A 21053-nucleotide genomic window follows, 5' to 3' on the forward strand; every position below is an offset into this window, starting at 1 on the left:
TGATTTTATTAACACAACACAAAATAAAGCAGCTTGTTTATTATAACACTATCAAAGAACTACTACAATTGCTACAAAAACTCGAGAGAATATATATATTGTGTACGTCAGAGAGATATACATTTCATAATTAAAGCAACATACTAAACAGACATGACGTCTACAGTGTTTTAACAGTGTTATAATATAATATTGAAAGTAATAGGTCCCCCGTGGAATAGTAGATCAAATGTAGAAGCATTCTTTCTTGGCGCCTATTAAAATGTCAACGTCAAATTTCCGTGTTTTAACGGAAATGTGCACCGAATTTTTTCATATTAAGATTATTTTTATTTGTTGCTTTTGTTACTGATAATTGTAGTGGTATTAGTAGTAGTAGCAGCAGCAGCAGTAGTAGTAGCAGCAGCAGTAGTAATAGAAGCAGCAGCAGCAGCAGTGGTATTTGATCCATAATTAATCACGTCATTATAATGACTGAATTATTTTATGCGTCACGTTATAGCTTTTCTGAACAACGTAGATTTATGATGTCGCTTTTTCATTGAAATAAATGATAGATGTGAATAAAAATGGATCTCATTGTCACGTAATATCATATGCTTCCAACGTTATGTTTTTGATAATTTAAAGTGTAAAAGATTGTCCTGTACATTAAATGACCGTTCCTGCTGTTTGGAACAACAAAAACCTCAATATACACAAGCTATAGAATATGTTAGTTTCATGCATGTATTCATTTTATCTTGAATGTATGTTAATAAAAAAAACGATCATTTTATGCCTTTTTTATATGTCGTAGATTTTTTTTCTCCAGAAAGGAAAAGCTTGCTTATAGTGGCATTATTTGGCACATGAGTCTGTACTAATAGAGGATGAATTTTGCGCCCTGTGTGGCTGCGTTTGCTATATGTAAAGCGCCTTTGAACGTGATCTGGTATAATAATAATAATAATAATGAGCATTATCGCCTATGGCGATCATCAAGGCTTATACTAGTAGTTATATAGGCTGTTGGTGTTGTAGATATATCTTACCCACTCAATATAATTTGCATGTTTCTACGAAGCCATTTACTTTGATTGTTCTGTGTACCTAAATGCACTCATCTTCTCGCAGTTTATAGCAGGCCATTTGTTTAAAGTTCAGCAAAGATTGCGGATAAAACGTTTTACGTCTTCTTTTACTTTAACAGGTTAAGTCACGAAAGAGAATTATTTATTTTTTAATTGAACCTCATTGTAGGGATAATACACGTTTTTTGTGCAGACGTTAATACACAAAACAAACGTGATTTGTCGCTATTCTTACATAAAAACATTACACGACGACTAAATGCATTGTTTTCATATGTGATGACTTTACGATTCCGGTACATTTTTATTTACCATTTTGTTGTTCTTGGAAACGGTAAACATGTTTTAAATATCCATAACCAGGGCCCAGAAATCAACAACACTTCCAAAAGCATGTAATGAAGGTTTTTAACCATTTTTTTTTAATCTGTCATTATTACAAACATAAAATTATCCATATTTTTACATAATCACTTAAAGATTTGTTAAACAGGAACACAATTTCAAAAGTAATAACTTTACATTCGAATTATTTTGAGTACGAACACATTTAGAGTACGGATGAGTACGAACGTAGTGACAAGCTTTCAAATGTTTTATCCTAATAGTCTTCGCGAAATTAGATAAAAACAATCCGATTGATACTTACAAAAATCATTAAAATGATTCCCAAAAACAAACAATTGCCCAAGTTACACGCGGTTCTTATACATTCACGGTTATCAAGAAAAAATGAATCGACTCCGACTCTAAAGGGTGTGTAAACAAGGGTGGAGCGGGTACGTACATTTTTGTGGGTAGTGCGTTTGGTTTTGGTAACTGATACAGCAAAACATACTATGGATTAGATTGCATCTTTTATGCTAAAAGAAGAGAATATTATGGAAGAATCAAGACGCACATACCAGATATCAATCTGCGCAGAAATACATATAATGTATTAACAGCACGTGAATTGCCTTGTTTGCACACGATTTTTCTCCCGTTAATACATGGGCGGATCAAGTAAAAAAAGTAGTTTTTATGCAAGAATGATGTTAATTACATGTGTTTCGATGTGTCCCAACGACACTAGCATAAACGATCCATCACATTAATTCTTAACTATCTTGTTCTTCAGCGTACTCTTTGTTTTTGTCGATTCGATCTACTCTACTGCATATGATCTTGAGCTGAATCAACAAAACCAGCCATCACTAGAACATCTTCAAAACGTTCATACTTTATAAATACTAATTCATGTTTTGTTTCTGATAAAATATATGTACATGTATTATAATTTCAGATATTTCGAGAAGTCTTTGGCTATATCTTTAATATCGGGTGAAAAGTTTCAACATATTGCCGTCCAATCATTAAGCAGTATGGGTGCATCCTTAACAGTTTTAGGTTTGTTATCAATATTTAATTAATTGTAGATTTGTCATCGATTTCGTATCAATTGTTGAATCCTTATATCTATTTCTTAATCAACAAATTGATTAGATCTTAAGAAAAACGGTTATGATATACTGTTTGTCCACTCTCTTTGCTGACAAATTTATCTTTGATTAAGCTACAATTATAATAGAAACATATTCTAACGCACTTGATTTTTATACCCCATTTCAGTTGGATGTTTAGTTCAGTTTGTAACAGAAATGCTTTACAGAAAATAAAGCGTTGGAATAGTGTGTAATTTTTTTAATATTCGACAGTATATGAAGTTTATATGGTGTTAATTCATTTAAATGTTAACATTGACAACCAGTTTTACCGCCGGAAATTCGAAAAATACAATATTTAAACCTGTATTTCTTTAAAGATCTGTATTTTAATTCATGTCAAATATTTCTGAGGGTGAATTCGAAAAAGCTGGAAAGTACCACTTTCAATCCCTAGAATTGCGCCGTAAGTTTCAAGGTGAAACCGATCCTGGTGTAGGTGCTTGCTATAATAACATTGGTGAAATGTATGACTTGAAAGGTCATTCGAAAGAAGCTCTATGGTACTACAGAAAGGAATTGGAAATGAAAATGAAGTTCAACGCTCCTGTCATATCGACTGTTATTTCTCTATGTAGTATGGCTAAAATGCGTCTCTCTATGCGACATTTCAAAGAGGCTCATTTACATTATAAACTTGTGCATTTACAATTCTAGCCTGGTAGAACATTAATCCATTTCTGGGTAATTAACTTGAAAGTCAGAAACATCTGTCAGCATTAAGGATTCCAGAAAATCAAGAAAGATCACCCGCAACAACCTGTAAGGGAATATAACTGAAGCTATATGGTAGTTAGCAAAAACATTGCAGTTTTGTAATTTATCACTATGTATACAAACATTAAATAGTCAAACAACTTCAGAAAATGGAATAATGGTGGGTACAAGCAGTATTCAGTATTTTATTTTTGAGCTGTTATTCAATAATGGTGTTCTCAATGTTTGCAACGTCTTGCTGAAGTCACATGGCAAGTCTATACTGGTAATTGTGGGTAAAATAAGTTGGTAAAAGACGTTTAAGAAACAAAACAATTGGCATTAATTCACCTAATATATAATTCTGAAGAAATAAAATATTTTTATTTTCAATCAGTTATATGTTTATTTAAGGTATGACACACCTAATGGTGAATATTTCCAATGTTCAAAATAATGCTACAGCAATATACCGTTTCCAGTGAGAGACTTGTATGCAAAATTTAAACAACTTTTACTTTGCCGTTTTTTATAAATTTTGTATAATTCATGATATTTCCTCAAGTTCAAGTAGAGACAAATTTCAAAGTGATGGCCTCTGTCTAAAACGTTAACAGAGAATTCATTATCCCATTAATTTTGATAAGAGAAATGTCAAACTGTTGGTAAACAATTATAAAACAAAAAATGAACGGTGAATATCATTTTCTTCTAGGGTGCCTCAAGTGAAAGGATTTAATGAGACAGAATTCTAACTCCAACATTGAAAAATGAAGGTCGAGTCCTGAAGGACTGTTTTAAATTTTGCTCACTTCGTTCAAAATATGAATATTGGGGCAGAAGTAAAACCTACCTTAATTTCTTTCACAATATGTAATCTTAAGAGTAAAGGCAAAATAAAGAACTTTTACCGCATATAACTCAGTATTTTTAAAGATGTCTAATTCTGCCCCCTTCTGTTTCAGAGTTAAATTCACTTTGAACTGCAAGAAATCACTTATCAAATGAAAAATGTTCACTCATGTACAGTAAATCAATAATAAGTCTTGAGTGAAATAAAGTCATTTCATAAATTAGGTATTACACTAGTGTAATTGAGAAAAGTATAGGAGACGTTGGTCGGGTCTACAATAGGCTCATTTACTTTTTGGGGAGGCTTCTAGATGTCAATGAAGAAAACCACACATCGAAAGAAGCATGTGCCTGTGGCACGAACGGGACGTGTTATTCAAGGATTGGGACTATTTATAACGCGGAGGATTTTGAATGGTGGTGAGGTTGTCTAAAATAATATATATTTATTAATAGGGATTGCTTCACTCAGCAAACATTAACAATATGCAGTGAAAACTGGTATCTATTATCATTTTTTCCAGATTTATAATCAAGAGAAAATGCAGATATTTCTATGCAGTATATATTGATTTTATTGACAGGCTAGATTGTGTCTTAAGAATATTTACATCAAAATGGTTGGCAAACTCTTTTTCTTACAAAACTGTGTGTCAATTTCAAGTACAATTGCCACAATTTTGCTTTCTTGTTATCTTTGTAAACATGAAGAGGAATTCTGATTGCAATTGTCAACTGATTCCTGTATCTTCTATATATGGCCGTTTGCCTTCAGTTTCTTTCTAAGTCCATGTAGTCATGATTACTGCTTCGCACTAGAGTCTTACGTTTGCACTAAAAGTACACTTTTTTGGCCCAGATTTTAATTTTGAACCGTTAAAGATCGTATTCGAACTAACTTAAATGTGAATCATTATTAAGCGGTCAGAAAACACTTGATTATCCTTAACAATAGCTATAATGTTTTGTCTGTAAAAAGACATAACTTTTTGAAATTCTGTTCTTATGTTCCTAAATCATTAAAGTTACGGAGCCATTTCGAGTTCAGCTTTAATGTTATGCATTCGAGTTCTGACTTTTAGTAGGTCTCTTTCATTCCCGTGATCAAGGTGAACTTTTTCGAGACGAATAAGTTCTGATTCAAGTTGTTCAAGTGTTTTCTTGTAATTGTCTTTATCATCTGTTTTCCTGTAGACTTCCGCTAAGCATTCTAAACACTCTTTGATAAATGGGTGTTGTGGCATTGCAATTTCAGCATTTTCCTTTATCGTAAGAGCCTTGTTGGAAACCTTTATACAAGAAATATAATTTCCTTGACGTTTATTTATATTAGCTAAGTGTACCAAACTTTCCAAGTAAGGTATATTTACTTCGGATATTTCTTTCCTTACATCTGTAGCCTTTTGGAACATATCCTCAGCAAACTTGAAGGCACCTTCACGCCTAAACACTTTGCCTTTTGTATCATATATCAAAGACGTAGCATGTCTAGATGGAACTTTTTCCTTGTTCAGTAGTTCCATTGCCTCATCTAGAAGTATGTGGGCTTTCTTAGAGTTTCCTGTTTCACTGTACATATTAGCTGTGTTACTCAAGGAATTTACAAGTGATATCATAGGTGTTGCAGACTTCCTCTTTATCTCGAGGCCTTCTTCGTAAAATTTGAGGGCTTTATGTGAGTCTCCTTTCTGGTAATACATAATGCCTATATTGTTTAAACAGGCTCCAACAAAGGGGTGATCTTCTCCTTGGATTTCCTTTCGTCGTTTTAGACTTTCAAAATGATACTTTTTCGCTTCGTCGAAACGTCCTGTAATGTGTAAGACATTTAAATTAGGCTTTACATCACACCAACAGTTAAGGCCATGTGATAACGTTTTAAGGACCTAAAGACAGCCGGGTGGGGTCTCCATGTCCGAGTGGTTAAGGTCGCTGACTTCCAATCACTTGTGGGTTCGAGCCTCACTCGGGGCGTTGAATTCTTCCTGTGAGGAAGCTATCCAACTTCCTTACGGAAGGTCGATGGTTCTATCCAGGTGCCCGCTTGTGATGAAATAATGCACGGAGGGACACCTGGGGTCTTCATCCACCATCAAAGCTGGAAAGTCGCCATATGACCTATAATTGTGTCGGTGCGACGTTAAACCCAACAAAACAAAACAAAAGGCGGCCGGGTGAAAACTGATTTAGATGTAGTCGGGCATCTAGGCAGAATCACCTTCTTCGCCAGGTAAGCTAGTCTGATGGTACAGGAAATATGGGAGTCAGATAACACATTTATTATCACACGATGGCATGCTGGCAGTCAAAATACATGTAAGCAACTTATAATACTGAAATGATAATACCTAAGACGGTGTTGGTAACACCTAGATAGTTCAGAGATTGCAGAAGTATTGACTGGTATTCTTTCCCAGAGGAAACTGACAAACCAAAAGCTTTCTTCAAAAACCTGAAAATAAAATGCTGTGTTTACACTCTGTACTACTAAGGGGTTCTAACCTGATATCAATATCAAATAAGTTAAATATGTCACGAAATGTATCGACGTTACCGAGATATAGTGTCTACTACAAAATGTAGATACATTGCTATACTAGTAGTTATTGGTTGTTTTTGAAAGAATTCTTTTTATGCATACTTTACTGTCTTTATGATTTGCCTTGTAGATATAAATTCCAGTCTTTTATAATACTTTACTGTCTGTATGCTTTTGACTACTGTGTATAATTTCAGCCTTTCATACATACTTTACTGCCTCTAAGTTTTTGCCTTGGGAGTGTAAATTCCAGCCCTTTCGTTGATATGCTGTCGCTAGCTGCTGAGACTTGCCATATTTCTCCAAAACAGCTATGGCTGAGTCGTAATTATCTGCCCCTCGTACCAAATGTCCCTTAGTAATACAGAAGCGGGATATCTTCAAATATGAGGGTTGTTCAAAAAATACGTAGACGTCTGTCCTACTTTAAACCTAATCAGCTATGTTTATTATATGACCTGTAATTTTTTACTGTGTTATGGCATAGCAGTAAAATAGGCACAGATTTAGTGGTTATAATGGTATTATTTTTGTTATATTGCATGTAATGATAACAAAGTTGAAGAGTCAGTTTGCGTATTCTGAACACACTTCGTATAGTTAGAAAAACAAATGTGTAAAACTTTATTAAAATGTTTATATCTTTTTACTTTCACACACAAAAAAATGTATTGAAAGCTAAACCTTGGGAGCTTTCATCCATCTACTATGGACTTCATCAGCCAACTGATTTTCTTTACATTGACTGAGGATTAAGATTAACACCACCCGAGGGTGTGAGCGATGTTAATGCTGTGTCCCATATGTGCGGTAACTGAAAACGGCCCCCGTCCCTGTTTAGCGCCGGCTTGTATGCTCTAATGTACACCGCCTCCTTGACCCCCCTTTCAAACCAAGAGGGTTCCCAGTCAAGAATACGCAATGATTCCAATGAGACAGCATGACCTGGGCTGTCTTGGTGTATGTGGCGTGAAACCTCGCTACTACTAGAACTAGGTCGTCTATGTTCCATGAATCTTGCTCTCAGTGTCTGTTCCGTTTCACCTATGTAGTCCTTGTTACATTGAAACTTTTCGTGTCCTTCACATTTTATATGGTAAATAGGACCACTGATTTCTTGTTTGCTTGTTTAATCCTTTGCTTTTACAAGGATTTGTCTAAGAGTGCACTGTGGTTTGAAACACACATTTATCTTGTGTTTATTGAAACTTCTCCTTCAAATGTTCACCCTTTCCTTTCATGTATGGGAGGATGACGCTTCCCTTTGGAACTGTACTATCCGATGTTCTCCTTCTACTTTGGTCTTTCTTCTTCAACAGATGTTTTTTGACTTTGTTAATTGCCCATCTTGGGTAATTGCACACATTAAGGGCTTTGTTTACATGTTTTATTTCAGTCAGGGACGGGGGCCGTCATATGGGACACAGCACTAACATCGCTCACACCCTCGGGTGGCGTTAATCTTAATCCTCAGTCAATGTAAAGAAAATCAGTTGGCTGATGAAGTCCATAGTAGATGGATGAAAGCTCCCAAGGTTTAGCGTTCCATACATTTTGTGTGTGTGAAAGTAAAAAGATATAAACATTTTAATAATGACAGAAACCACACAGTTGAATTTTCATTCAAAAATGTGTAAAACTTTATTAAAAGTTCTGGTTTGCCAAAATGTATAACAAATGATAACAAATAATGTCTTAAGAAATCTCGTTCCTCTGACTGAAAGGTATAAACATATTACATACATAGGCCTATACAAGCATTTTGCCTATTAAATATGCATTAATACACTTAACGACGCCGAGCACTGAAAATATGTCATGACACAAGGTACTAACTATCACAAAAATAAGTTGTTTCTAAGTATTATGAGTATAAGCAATATCAATGAAGTTACAAAAAGAATAACCGTGTTTTAGAAATGACAAACATTATTACTATTTTAAAGTGAAACTAATCTATACATAATATTTTACAAGCAGGTGATCTTCGAGAGAATATTGTTACATGTACTATTATGCATTTTACACTATGATTTGCAAATACTAAGTTCTATTGAATTTATTATCTAGATGATGACAATTTGTTCTGTGTTACAAAATAGGTTTTAAGGAGCGTAAGGAGGTTAGAGATAATAGCTAGCGAGCTAAAATTACAACATAGAAGCACATAACTAATAGATAATAGCTCGTGAGGTATAACTGAGGAGAATGTATTTTCTTCTAGTATTATGCTTCTTGACAAACTTTCTGCTCGATATAATTGATTTAACATACTAATTTTTAGATGGCAAATTTATTCTCAAGTTCTTTGAGTGTTTTAATTGTGAGGAGAGAAGTCCCTCTGCGCATTATTTCAGGCGCCGGTGGCGCTAGGTTATAACCAGCAAGCTGGGGGTTCCATATGATGACTGGGCTGCAGGGCTTGATCCATCAGAGGTGAAGGGTAAGTATTCCAAAGTAAGTGAACTCCTATAACCACTCAATCATGGAAACAATTTCAACACAAATGAAGAAATCATAAAGTCAGTAAAAATTACCAACGACAATGTCTTTTGGTAGTAGATGGGCGATTCGTTACAAACAATTTAACTATGGACAAAGGTTTCTCTCACATTGTCTTGAATATAAAGTTGCTTTTTTGGAGTAAAGACTGACGTATTCCTGTAATAATGTGTTAATACTACATCTTGGGATGATGATGTCCATAGCGGGCGTTTCAGGTGTTCCACATTTATTATCTCTAAGGAACACATTCCGTCATACCGAGTCTGCTATCATTGTTTTACTTGACTGCGTTATACTCTTTGAAATTATCATCTTAGATTTATTTCATAAATTAAGTGTCAATGTAGCTTTTGCACTATTTAGAATTTGGATTTTGCTTGCAACACCAGACGCTGAGCCGCGAATATAACTTTTCAGTGCAGTCAGGGGAACGGTTCGGAGACGAATTTATACAATTCAGGGTAAATCTAAAAATATGAAACTGTTTATATGTAAATATAAATCTGCAGTCTACAAAAACAAAGACAAATATCAAACAGGGAATGCCACGTACCAAAATCGCAGCATCCCCAAAACGAAACCTACAGCACGCAGACGTGCACACCACAAACACACACACACACATACACGTGCACACACACAAAGCCAACAAACGAGGACAAAACGAACAAACAAAGGAACACACACACATACACGCGCACACACACAAAGCCTACACAAGAGGACAAAACGGACAAACAAAGGAACACAGTGGGACACCGCCTTGGAACGGTCAGTGGCTAAAAAACCACTGGGGAGCTTAAACCGCTTTATGGTGCGCACCCAACCTCACTCTTACCCCTACAAGGCGGTTTATTTAAAATTAGACAGCATTATTCCAATATGACATCTACACGTATACTTAAGAATAAAAAAAAATGTCATCGTTTTAAAAATATTACAGGGACTAGCAATAAAAATGCATAACCTGTTCAGACATTAATTTTTTTTTCTTTCATATATCAGTACATTTACTAGACAATTTGATTTTGTCTAAATCGATTGTATTATGATAGGACCACAGAATGTAAAGGACTAGAACTTTGTAACGTCCTTACCAGAACATAAGTTTACCATATCTAGCAATTGCAGACATCTAGCGACTGCAAAATATTTAAAGCATAAACAGGTGGGGATCTGCAAATGAATATACTTGTTTCTCAGTGCCTTGACCCTGGAAGGAAATGCATACATATATTAGTGGTATATCAATCAGTTAACATTTATACATAATTCGGTACTTACAGATATTCCCTTCCAAGCAGTCATACTAATGATATTATGTGTTATTAATTGATGAATAAGTAATTAAACATTATGTTAGTAAGTTTAAACTAAGGAAATCTAGTTAGCGTTTTTCATTCATACACATTTTCGTTTAGTATATTTTAGTAGGCAAAACATGCTGAATAGGTAATTGTAAATTATGTTAGTAAGTTTTAACTAAGAAAAGCAAGTTAGTTTTTTCATTCATACTCAATTCATTTAGTATTTTAACAGGCAGTACATGCTGAATATGTAGCCGAAAACTATGTTAGTAAGTTTAAACTAAGAAAAAATTTTTTCATTCATGTACATTTTGATTAGTATATTTCAGCAGACAGTATGCAGTTATACACGATATAACATCTAAAGTGTCAAAACAAACAAAAGCACGAGTTCATTTCGTGTTTATTATGTTTTACCTTTATATTCGTGTAAAGACTGCCTACAGCAATATGAACGTTTGCTCTATCTCTGTCTTTACCGTACATGTTTGCAATCCTCATACAACCTTGATAAAAGTCTTCACCATCACCTAAAGAAAGTAAAGATTTTGTTCGACAGACGGTACTTATTTTCAGATAACCACTAGGCATTTGAGATATTGGATCTAACGTATTAATTAAAGAAATTGTTTGTCTTATTTACCTGCCATAAACTGATCAATTAATACCGTGCAATCAGTTGCAATCTTTATGAAGAAGTGATAGGTGTCTTGTCTGGTATGTTTCACATCTGTCAATAGTTTCTGCAAGTTTGGGTGTTCCACTGTGAATTCCGCCATTGCCTCTGTGTACTGTGTAGTGCCGAGGCGTTTAGATATGTTCATCATTACGGCCGTGAAGATCTTGCAGTATCTAACTCTGACTTCTGAAATGATCACAAATTGTCCTTTTTTAGAAACAGGTTCATAATTTTTATCTTGTTAGATTATGATGCATTGTAGTATAACTACTTTTTAACCGTTTATATCAACAACAGTTTGTCACCGAAGCAAAAGTATAATTTCTACTGAATAGAGGTCTAGATGCAGTAAAGCTCAAGAGTTGTGATATAAGGACTACTGTGTGCTATATTTTTCTCTCTGCTTTCAACCAATGTTTCACAATTTAACCCGAAAGTACCACATTGATGCATGTTATGTTGGTGACCATTGTGAGAGAATTGGGATTTACCCCGATAAGCTTGATTCAAGCTTTTGTTTCCGATCAGTTTCTACTAAAAGTTTTTCTGTAACTTTAGAACAAGTATAACGTTAAATATGTTACAATCCTAAAAATAGCAAATGTTTGCGCAAAACGTTAGAGATTACCTGGTAGATTTTTGATGGTGTAGTACGATTGGAGACATTCTCTTAATATCCCTTGTATATTGAATCGTTGTGTTTTGGGATCGTAATTCAGAAAATGCCGCCCAAGAATTGGTTTTAGTGTGTCATGTTTTACTATTGCCTCTGTTTCAGCATCTTAATAGAATTACTAAAGATATTATTATTAATTTTTCGAAGAATTTTATGAAATTTGATAAAGACATAAAACGCTACCAATAACTCCTAAACATTGTTGCGCTGTTTTTGTTCAACATTTTACCACAGATAATGTAAGCTTAATAGAGTTTGGTGGTATGATTATTGATTAGATAATCTGCCACATGTTTTCGCGACTACATATACAGTCATACAGCGATAATTTTGGCCAGATGTTTTCGATGAAAACAACCTTTTTTGTTTCCTAACATTGACTCAGAAATTCGGTATAAATAAATTATGGACACTTTGTATGAAAATTCACTTGGATATCCCTGTAACCAATTTTAAAATTACTGCTTAATGACCAACGTATTAGCTTTTAAATAAGGGTAAAAGGTTTAAATCCTAATATACAGCATTTGATTTAGGTACAATAATGATAAACATATATACCAAGAAGTTGTTTAACTTGGTCTACATTAAATGTTCCTGGAATATACTCCAGTACGGTGAGTTTTTCTCTGTACACTTCAGCCAGTCGATCTATGAAGTCCTTGTACACATCAGCTGTAAAACATTCATGATATATGTGTATTTACAACTGCTTTAAATGCCTTATTCAAATAAAGTATTACATCTATTTATAATTCCATATTTTAACGTGTTTTCTGAAGATGTATGTTTATTTTGCATGATCAACACGAAGTAAATAAGCAAATATAACACTATAGAATTATTTATCAACCTCTGTTGAGTTGTGAGCGCTGTACTGGTTTGGTTTTGAATCCTTTCACTAAACTAAAATAATTGCAAACCTGACGCATCGGTATTTAAAATGTAAATTGGTTCGTTACTTATAATATAATATAATAAGTTCCCAAACGTGGTTTATCGTAGAATAACCAGAGTTTTGAATTCTTATGCGTAAAATATATCACGGAGGCCATAGGCCTGAGGCCTGAGTGATATATTGTTTCGCATAAGAACGAAAAACTCGGGTTATTCTACGATAAATCACATTTTGGAACTTATTATTTCGATTCAAACACGACATACTAGTATCAAAAGTGTAAGAAAAAATGGTAGCTACTTTTTACGACCGTGCTACGCACCTGGATCAGATGACGTCATTGCACGCGAGTGGTTTATTGCAGAATAACCCGAGATATATTTTGCTACATGTATATAGGTTACTTTCTGCTCGTGTTAGAATTATGAATATATGTAAATGTTATAAATTGCGTAAGTTCTACAAATACTAAAGAAAAGCTTAAACACGAGCTGCTCTACTATCTTATGTTATGTGATTATCAAAAATAGTGTCAAAATTATGTAAAACAATAGCCTTACCGACTCTATCCTCCTTTGGATAAAATTCTCTACTCAGAGTTTTGAGCCGGCTTGTTAGTAGGCATTCCACAGTATCCTCAGGTGTAAGCATTCCGTCATTTTCCGTCAGTTCAGAACCTATCATCAGTGTTAACAGCGGCAAGCCCTCACTTAGCGTTACAATAGAATCTTCATAGTCTCCAAGATCTGTTCCCAAAGTCACTGACCTACATTTTAACAAACGTATGTCAAATTTACATTTGTATACATATGCATGCATGTAGTAGAACGAAAAACAAGTCATAAAGAGTTCTTTTCCCTGATAGACTAAATACAGTTTCACAATAAAATACCTTTTTAGTTTATTTGATTCAAACATCGACGATTATTTCTAAAAAAAATTATGAATAGATGGATTAATTGCTTTGATAGAATTACGAAGTATGTTGAATGTGTGTTAATTAAGAACATCAATAATGCTGCAATAAATTATCGTTAACCATCAAAACGAATTATACTGTTATCTTGTTTGATACGTCTATTCAATGTTCATGTAGATTGCAGGTCCGCCCTTAAGCCGATGCTTTGGAACATTTATTAAAACAGGATACAATGCAAAAATTGTGATTGACACTTCTACAATTAGTGGCTTTCCTATTTGATGCTGCGATTACTACTCAAGTGTATGACTCGGTGATGATTTTCTCTTATATCCTTTAACAAAAACGGGTGAAGGAAGTTGACTTGAGTGTAGTCGTACCCTTAAAATTTATGCTCTTAGTGCTGTGAACTTTGACAAGTTATTGAGTGTATCGGGTGTACTGATACCTCGGATTCATTTATTTATATGTTGTACTGTATACAATCTGGTATTTTATCACTAATATTAGAGCTTATCTCAGTAGTGAATTATTTTATTCACACTATTGAAGATATTTCAAGTATGAGGTCGATATTCCGTAAATGCGTTTAAACCCCAAGTGTTCTTTATATAGGTTGCTGGCCGTTTCAAGGCGATGCCTCTATTTTCAGTCGTTTCTTTTTGTTGCTGTTGTTTGATTTTTTTTCTCGTTTAATATGTTAAATATATCGTTTTGCATATTGACGGTGTTATTTTCCTTCATTCCCATCCCTTCTTATGCCCCACAATGTTTATATCTCCCACGTTTTACTTACCAGCCTCCATCCTTTTTAACCGCATCTTACATACTTCATTGAACAAAATCACAAAATCATCGGCAAACAATGTTAAGAAGGAAACATTTAGGTGTTGAATAAAGATCAAAAACCAAACAGACAAATTATATAAAGAATAATAGATTAACTCAGGAATAAATTATCAAAATCTGTTTTAAGCAAGGTAAAATATCACTGACCTTAACAATCGCCTGGTTTCTGATCGTTTTAAAGGCAAAACCTTGCAGCTAAAGTAAGCGTTTCCCAGTTGTGCAAACTGAACTCTTGTTGTTGATGTAAGAATGATCTTGACATTTGAACACCTTTTGATGACATGTGCACAAAGTGACAGAAAGGAGTCTCGGGTAGCTGTACCTTTAAACTCAATGTAATCTTCGGTATTGTCAAATACAAGGATGAAACTTTCATCTGACCTTTTTACAAGGTCTTTAACAATGTGATGTATCCATCTGTCAGACTCATGTGCTGTTGCCTCTGTTTCAATACCAAGTTTTATGCATATGTGGGAATATAATGAACTGATATTCGAGAGTGGTTTCACATCCACATTTACAATAACGTCTTCCCTTGATTTATAGCGAGTTAAGAACTCTTTCATTAATCTTGACTTGCCTACTGATCTTAGTCCGAATATTCCAAATGCTCTGTGTTCGCCCCAAGCTATATATAGTTTCTTCAAGTCGGCCTCTCTCCCAATGAAGTCGGCTTCAATATCAACGTCAAAATCATCTCCAAATGTTTCCATCTTTATTGCTGGGAAAAAAGAACGGTTGTTGTGAATACAAGAGAAACAGAGCATTTCTGTTTGTAAAGAGATAATACGTTACAGCTATGTGTTTTATAATTCTTAATACAAGCTGCACATCCTGCGTCAAATGTAATACCATGTCCATATATACACAAAACTAAGACATTTTGTAAAGCGTGAATAGGAACGCATATTCCTTTTACAGTTCATTTTCATATTGTTTATGTGAAATGAATAGGTATTTGCAACGATACATGCCTATGAAAGTTAATCGCTCTTTAACATCTCTGTCATCTTTAAGCAGTCAAGTCGTATCGAAGTTGCATATTGGCAAAACTGCGAGTGCCTTATTTATTTATTTTTTACGTAACTATAAATGTCTTAAGAATGCCAAAAGAATAAGCTATTTGCTTAAAGATCAGTTATTAAGCCGCGAAGTGTTTATAGTAGCCTATTTTCTTTCATTTCTTAACATAGCCAATTTCAAAGTAACTAGTATTTCATAATTTGTTATAAATAAAAAAGGTCCAGTCCATAAGAAAAGTACGATCCTCTTTACGTATTTTCATTCTATTTATCAATAGCTAGTGGCAGAATAAAATCATAGTCTAGAAATTATAACGGTAACAGTTGATAACTTTAAATCAATTTCATGATCAATTAAGGTGCAAATCAACTTAGTTATTGAATAATATGTACGTTATTTAATAATATTTTTGATAGGTGCATAACTAGAAAATAAAACACACCTTACCTTTCTCTGTATTGAAATCAAACTCCTACACAGTGATCTCCCTTGCCACTTCGCACATTGATGAGCGAAGCGGCAAGGGAGATCACCGTATAGGAGTTTGTATTGAAACGTGAAACGGAAGTCGAAAGTGAAACTACAATTAAGAATACTACTGAAACTACTGTAAGTTTTTCATTTTAGAATGAAATACAGGAAGATAATTCCAATTTTTAAACAGTTTCTTGACTATCTATATTTGCGTATATCCCTGGAAAATGAAACAGCTTTAATGAAAGACAGATTAGATAAACATGAATCCAAATGGTCTTTTTTAACTGAAACTTTGCCACTCCAAAATTGCATTCTTTCGTAGCATAAATCGAATATAGATTTTCATTTTAAATGGAAATGATCACTCTTTTTTCTTCTCTTATTTATCCCCTTCCCTTTTCACCAATCAGCATCACATCTTCCATTAAATTTTTTAACAAATCCTCCTACATACATATGGAATTATTATAATTGAATCAAGACATATCTGATAAACATGATTGAAATACTGAAACTTATAATTATTCATTGTATTGTTTGCATTTTATTGCATTGGTTTTGTATACTGGATTATAGTATGACTGTGTATGTTATTGTTTCATATATGTAATGGAATAAACGGGGTTACCCATATGGGGCATAAAAAAAAAGAAAAGGGAAAAGAAAAAAATACTACTGAAACCGGATGTAGTATATACTATAAATGATGTAATGCAGGGCAGCTATTTAAATTCCGGGTGTATGAGAGTGTCGTTATCAAGAAATAAATGCAAAACTTAAGAATTTTAATTAAAGTAATATTTTGCAGAACCACGTTTAAACATATCGATATAATAATTCGAAGAAGTTGTACGCGGAATTATGTACACGCGGCATATACCGATTCGAACTGTTGAGATAATTCCATAATATTATTATGTCTTTTAGGTACACAAGCAGACGAAATAGCGAACCACTATTTTATGGCGTATCTATGGTGTCAAATGTAGTAGGACTGTGAATGAGTATTTTAACATAATACAAACTGAAGCAGCTTGTTTATTATATCGCTTTCAAAGAACTTCTACAATGACGATATATTAATGAGTACAGCAATGCAGTGAGGAGGTGATAATAGTATCAATTACATGGTATACGCCAGAGAGATATATATTTCATTCCTGGATTAAGCAACATATACAACAGATATGGAAAGTGACACCCCATCCCCACCCCTGCTGAAAAGTAGATCGAATGTAAGAGCACTCTCTATCGGCACCTGTTTGGCGCCAAATAAAATGTCGACGTGACGTCAGATTTCCGTGCTTTAAGGTATCCGATCCACAAATAAGCAAATTCTATATAACAATGCTATTAAAATATATCAAATATTAATGCCTAGTTAGCTCTATAATTACGTATCATTTGAAAGTGTATTGTCTACAAACTTACATGACAAAATGTTATATATTTATTTTTACTTAAAGTTTTCAGTGATATTTCAACAGAAATCCTGTTATTGCAAAGTAAGATTGATCATTTCGCGGTAAAACAAAGTACGTCCCTTTGGGCGTATAAAAATAGTTAAAGCCTAAAGTAGTGTGTCAGTTATTTGATTCCTTTATTGGCTCTTTATTGAGTTATTCGTCTGAAGTTTTGGTTAGCAGTAAATCGAAAGAAATAGAAAGGGCTCACTTGAAATTTTGTAAAAGGATATTAAATGTTAAACTAAGTACCTTAACACAACTGTTTATGGGGAACTTGCTCGTTATCCTCTGTTTATGACACGGTATGTAAGAATCATAAAATATTGATACAAATTATTACAAAGCGATAATATTATTCTAAGAGAAGTTTATAATATGGCATATTATGACTGTTGTCAAGGAAAGAAAAAGACTGGATATCGACTGTTACAAACGTATTGTCTACGTATGGTTTTTATAATGTTAGGCAGAATTCAAATTGTATTTGTTGTAAGCCTTTTATCTCGAAATTAAAACAGAGTATTTGGCTGTTTTGTACAAAATTTGTATGCAGATCTTACCGTCTTGTTTTAATATTCAAATGTCTTTTTAAATTTCATTAGATTGATTTTCTTATATTCTTTTCTTCTATAAATTTTTGAAAAGCAGTAAGTCGAACTTCAGTTTGTGAAAATAAAAATATTTTTATCCTCTGGACTAATTTCCATTTTCCTTCCACATCCAGTAACAAAGTTTATTAAATTGAGTCATATACATTTCGGCGTTCGTTTCCCAGTATACTAATGGAATGACAATCTGAGCAGATCTAAAGGTGAGGCTGGACCCCTCTGTTAACAAGGAATGTTATATACCAAATTGTTGTGTAATGTCTGCAGTATGTGGAACTGCTGTTATAAATTGCCAAAAATGGTGGCGTTCAAAAGCGTTTCATGGACCAGTTAGCGTATCTTTCCAAAGCACTCCTGTTTTAATAACCCTTGGATTAGTTTTCAAAAGTATAATATCGTAAAGCGTGCATGAGTTCGTGCGTGCATGTTTGCGCGCGCGCGTGTGTGTGTGTGTGTGCGTGTTAACAAGAGGGTGATAATGACCCTGGATCGCTTATCTGAGTAATCGGGCCTACAGTATTTTAGAACGTAAGCAGGCTTTTCCTTTGATCTGACCGGGTGAACTAGTTTTTATCCCACATGACCCAGATAACAACATGGCGTACAGATTATCCAGATAAACATTCTGTTTCCTGAAGACATTATTAGAAATTTGGCATTTACAAGCTTTTCCTTTGATTTGAGCGGGTGACCTAGTTTTTGACCCTACATAGCCCAGTTTCAAATTAATCCTAGGAATCATCAAGATAAACATTTTGAATAAGTCTCATGAAGTTCGGATCATAAATGCGGCCTCTAGAGTGTTAACAAGCTTTTCCACTGACTTGACTGGGTGAACTAGTTTTTAATTCCACATATGCCAGATTTAAACTTGACCTAGATATCATCAAGACAAACTCCTTGACAAATTTTCATGGGTTTCAAACTGCGTACTCAAGAGTGCTTATCAGATTTTCCATTGATCTAGCCTACTGAACTAGTTTTTGACTTCACATTACCAATTTAAGTTTCGACCTTAACCTGGAGATCATCAATACAAACATTCTGACCAAGTTTCATAACGATTCGGTCACCACAGTGGCATCTAGAGTGTAAACAAGGCAAATGTTGACGGACGACGCACGAAGCACGACGACGGACACCGGACAATGACCAGTCACAATAGCTCACATTGAGCACTTCGTGCTTTTAGAACATAACTTAATAACAAGTATTAAAGAAATAATGTACGCAAATTAAAAACGCATGCCAATAACCTACAATGTCGTACCTCCACCCCACAACTATCTTCAAACCGCCACATCCCGCGCCGTTTTTTACAGTGGAGAAAAGGAAGAAAATATTTTAGAATTGACATGGATGAAATTTTTATCTGAAGGAAAGTATTATTTAGACACCTTTTTAGCAAATAAAGCAGTTTTAATCCCATCTACTCTTTAAATAAAGGACCTTTTGGATTATTGTCACTTTAACATAAGTGAAACGTTAAAGTAGCACGGAGATAAAACCATTGATATTTGTATGCGTTCTTTATATATTATATTAAAATCGGGACACTCACTATCGATCATTTCTTCTTTATGTCATAAATAATGATCTTAGTCAGCTAGAGAAAAGTTTATCTATTGCAAAATAGTGTTAAAGTCGACAGAATATCATATATTAAAACTTATAATATTGAAGTATATCAGCGCCTAACTTAGTAACATTTAGAAATATTAAAGTTATTGCTGAAATAAAACCATAGCTTAGAATACGTACAGCAGTCAGAAAATATGCACAAAGTTACCTTCATAAGCTGATGTGCTCTGATGTCTTTGCTGTCTTTGAGGGAACTAGCATTGTCTTCTACAGCTGCCTTTGACACTTCTGCTGATTTTTTAAATTAATGAAAGAAGTATAAAATGACACTTTCAAAGCGGTAAATGTTTATCAATTCAAGTCAGATTGAACATTCCATTCCACTCCATCGTCAATCGAACTCTCACAACCTTTAAGCTGGCAGTCAGATAAAACTTTCACCATCCTCACAACTTTAGGGAATACAATCACCTCCACTGTCAAGCGAACACTCACAACATTAATACTGGTTGTAAGAAAGACTGGTTGTGAGGGAGTATAGTCACCTCCCCCGTCAATCGAATTCTCAAAGCCTTTGGACTGATCGTCAGTGAGTAAAGTCACCTCCGCCGTCAATTGAACACTCACAGCCTACAGATTAGTTGTCAGGGATTATAGTAAACGCCCTGGTAAATTGAACACTCGCAACCTTTAGACTTGTGGTCAGGAAGTTTAGGCACATTCCTTGTCAATCAAATACTCAAAACCTTAAGACTGGTTGTCATTGAGCATAGTCATTTGTCCTATCTATAGGAAACTCGCAATCTTTAGATTGGCTTTCAATGATTATTGTGACCCCTCTTGTTGGCCGATGTCTTCAATCATAACGATTTTGTTTAATTTGTCCGTTGAAAAAAATGTGCTGTATAATATTAGCTTATTTACAACATTATTGTAATTCAGTAAAATTTACTCCATACAATAGAAACGATATGATTCCGTTATAACCTATGCAAGTGTGCCGTATTCAGAAAATGGCTATATCAGTTAAAATATAATACGTTCTATTGAATGCGTTTTATTTCAACGTGTAAATATCACAGGTATGTTAACAACTGTTTAATGATAATTCTTTTCATTTGTGTTCAGTATGCGTCTATCAACCACTTCATAATAAGATATAATTTCCTGTACAATCCACATATCGATTTTTCGCAGGAGTGAAAATATTTTATATATCACAAAGAAGGAGTTCTTTTCTTTATTCAAATTTATTGAATAAGTTTAAAAAGTATGGTGGCTGATTTCTGCTATTTTGTGTGTTCGTATTAGCGAGGCGAAATGTCGAAGTAACGAAAGCACAAAAGGTCGAAATAATGCTTATTTGTTGTGTGTTCGCCTTTCGACTTTCGAGGCGAATACACGAAGTAACGAAACACTGA

At 34.2% G+C, this 21053-nt stretch overlaps 1 protein-coding gene across 2 annotated transcripts; it reads right to left on the reverse strand.

Annotated features, from left to right (window-relative positions):
- Window positions 1-4402: 4402 nt before the first annotated feature.
- On the reverse strand, window positions 4403-20745 carry LOC123550891 (uncharacterized). Of its 2 annotated transcripts, XM_053540255.1 has the most exons (10): window positions 19841-20745; window positions 14625-15198; window positions 13270-13475; window positions 12373-12486; window positions 11764-11916; window positions 11100-11321; window positions 10874-10986; window positions 6856-6998; window positions 6454-6557; window positions 4403-5915 (listed from the first exon to the last, which is right to left on the reverse strand). In XM_053540255.1, the coding sequence occupies exons 2-10, from the start codon at window positions 15188-15190 to the stop codon at window positions 5131-5133; spliced, it is 2406 nt and encodes an 801-aa protein (XP_053396230.1). In that variant the 5' UTR covers window positions 15191-15198; window positions 19841-20745; the 3' UTR covers window positions 4403-5130. The 2 variants fall into 2 exon arrangements, with proteins under 2 accessions (XP_053396230.1, XP_053396231.1); XM_053540256.1 differs by lacking the exon at window positions 11764-11916 and having other exon boundaries at window positions 4408-5915; window positions 19841-20744.
- Window positions 20746-21053: the final 308 nt, after the last annotated feature.

This window comes from Mercenaria mercenaria, chromosome 4 (assembly GCF_021730395.1).
Source record: "Mercenaria mercenaria strain notata chromosome 4, MADL_Memer_1, whole genome shotgun sequence".
NCBI classification, from domain to species: domain Eukaryota; kingdom Metazoa; phylum Mollusca; class Bivalvia; order Venerida; family Veneridae; genus Mercenaria; species Mercenaria mercenaria.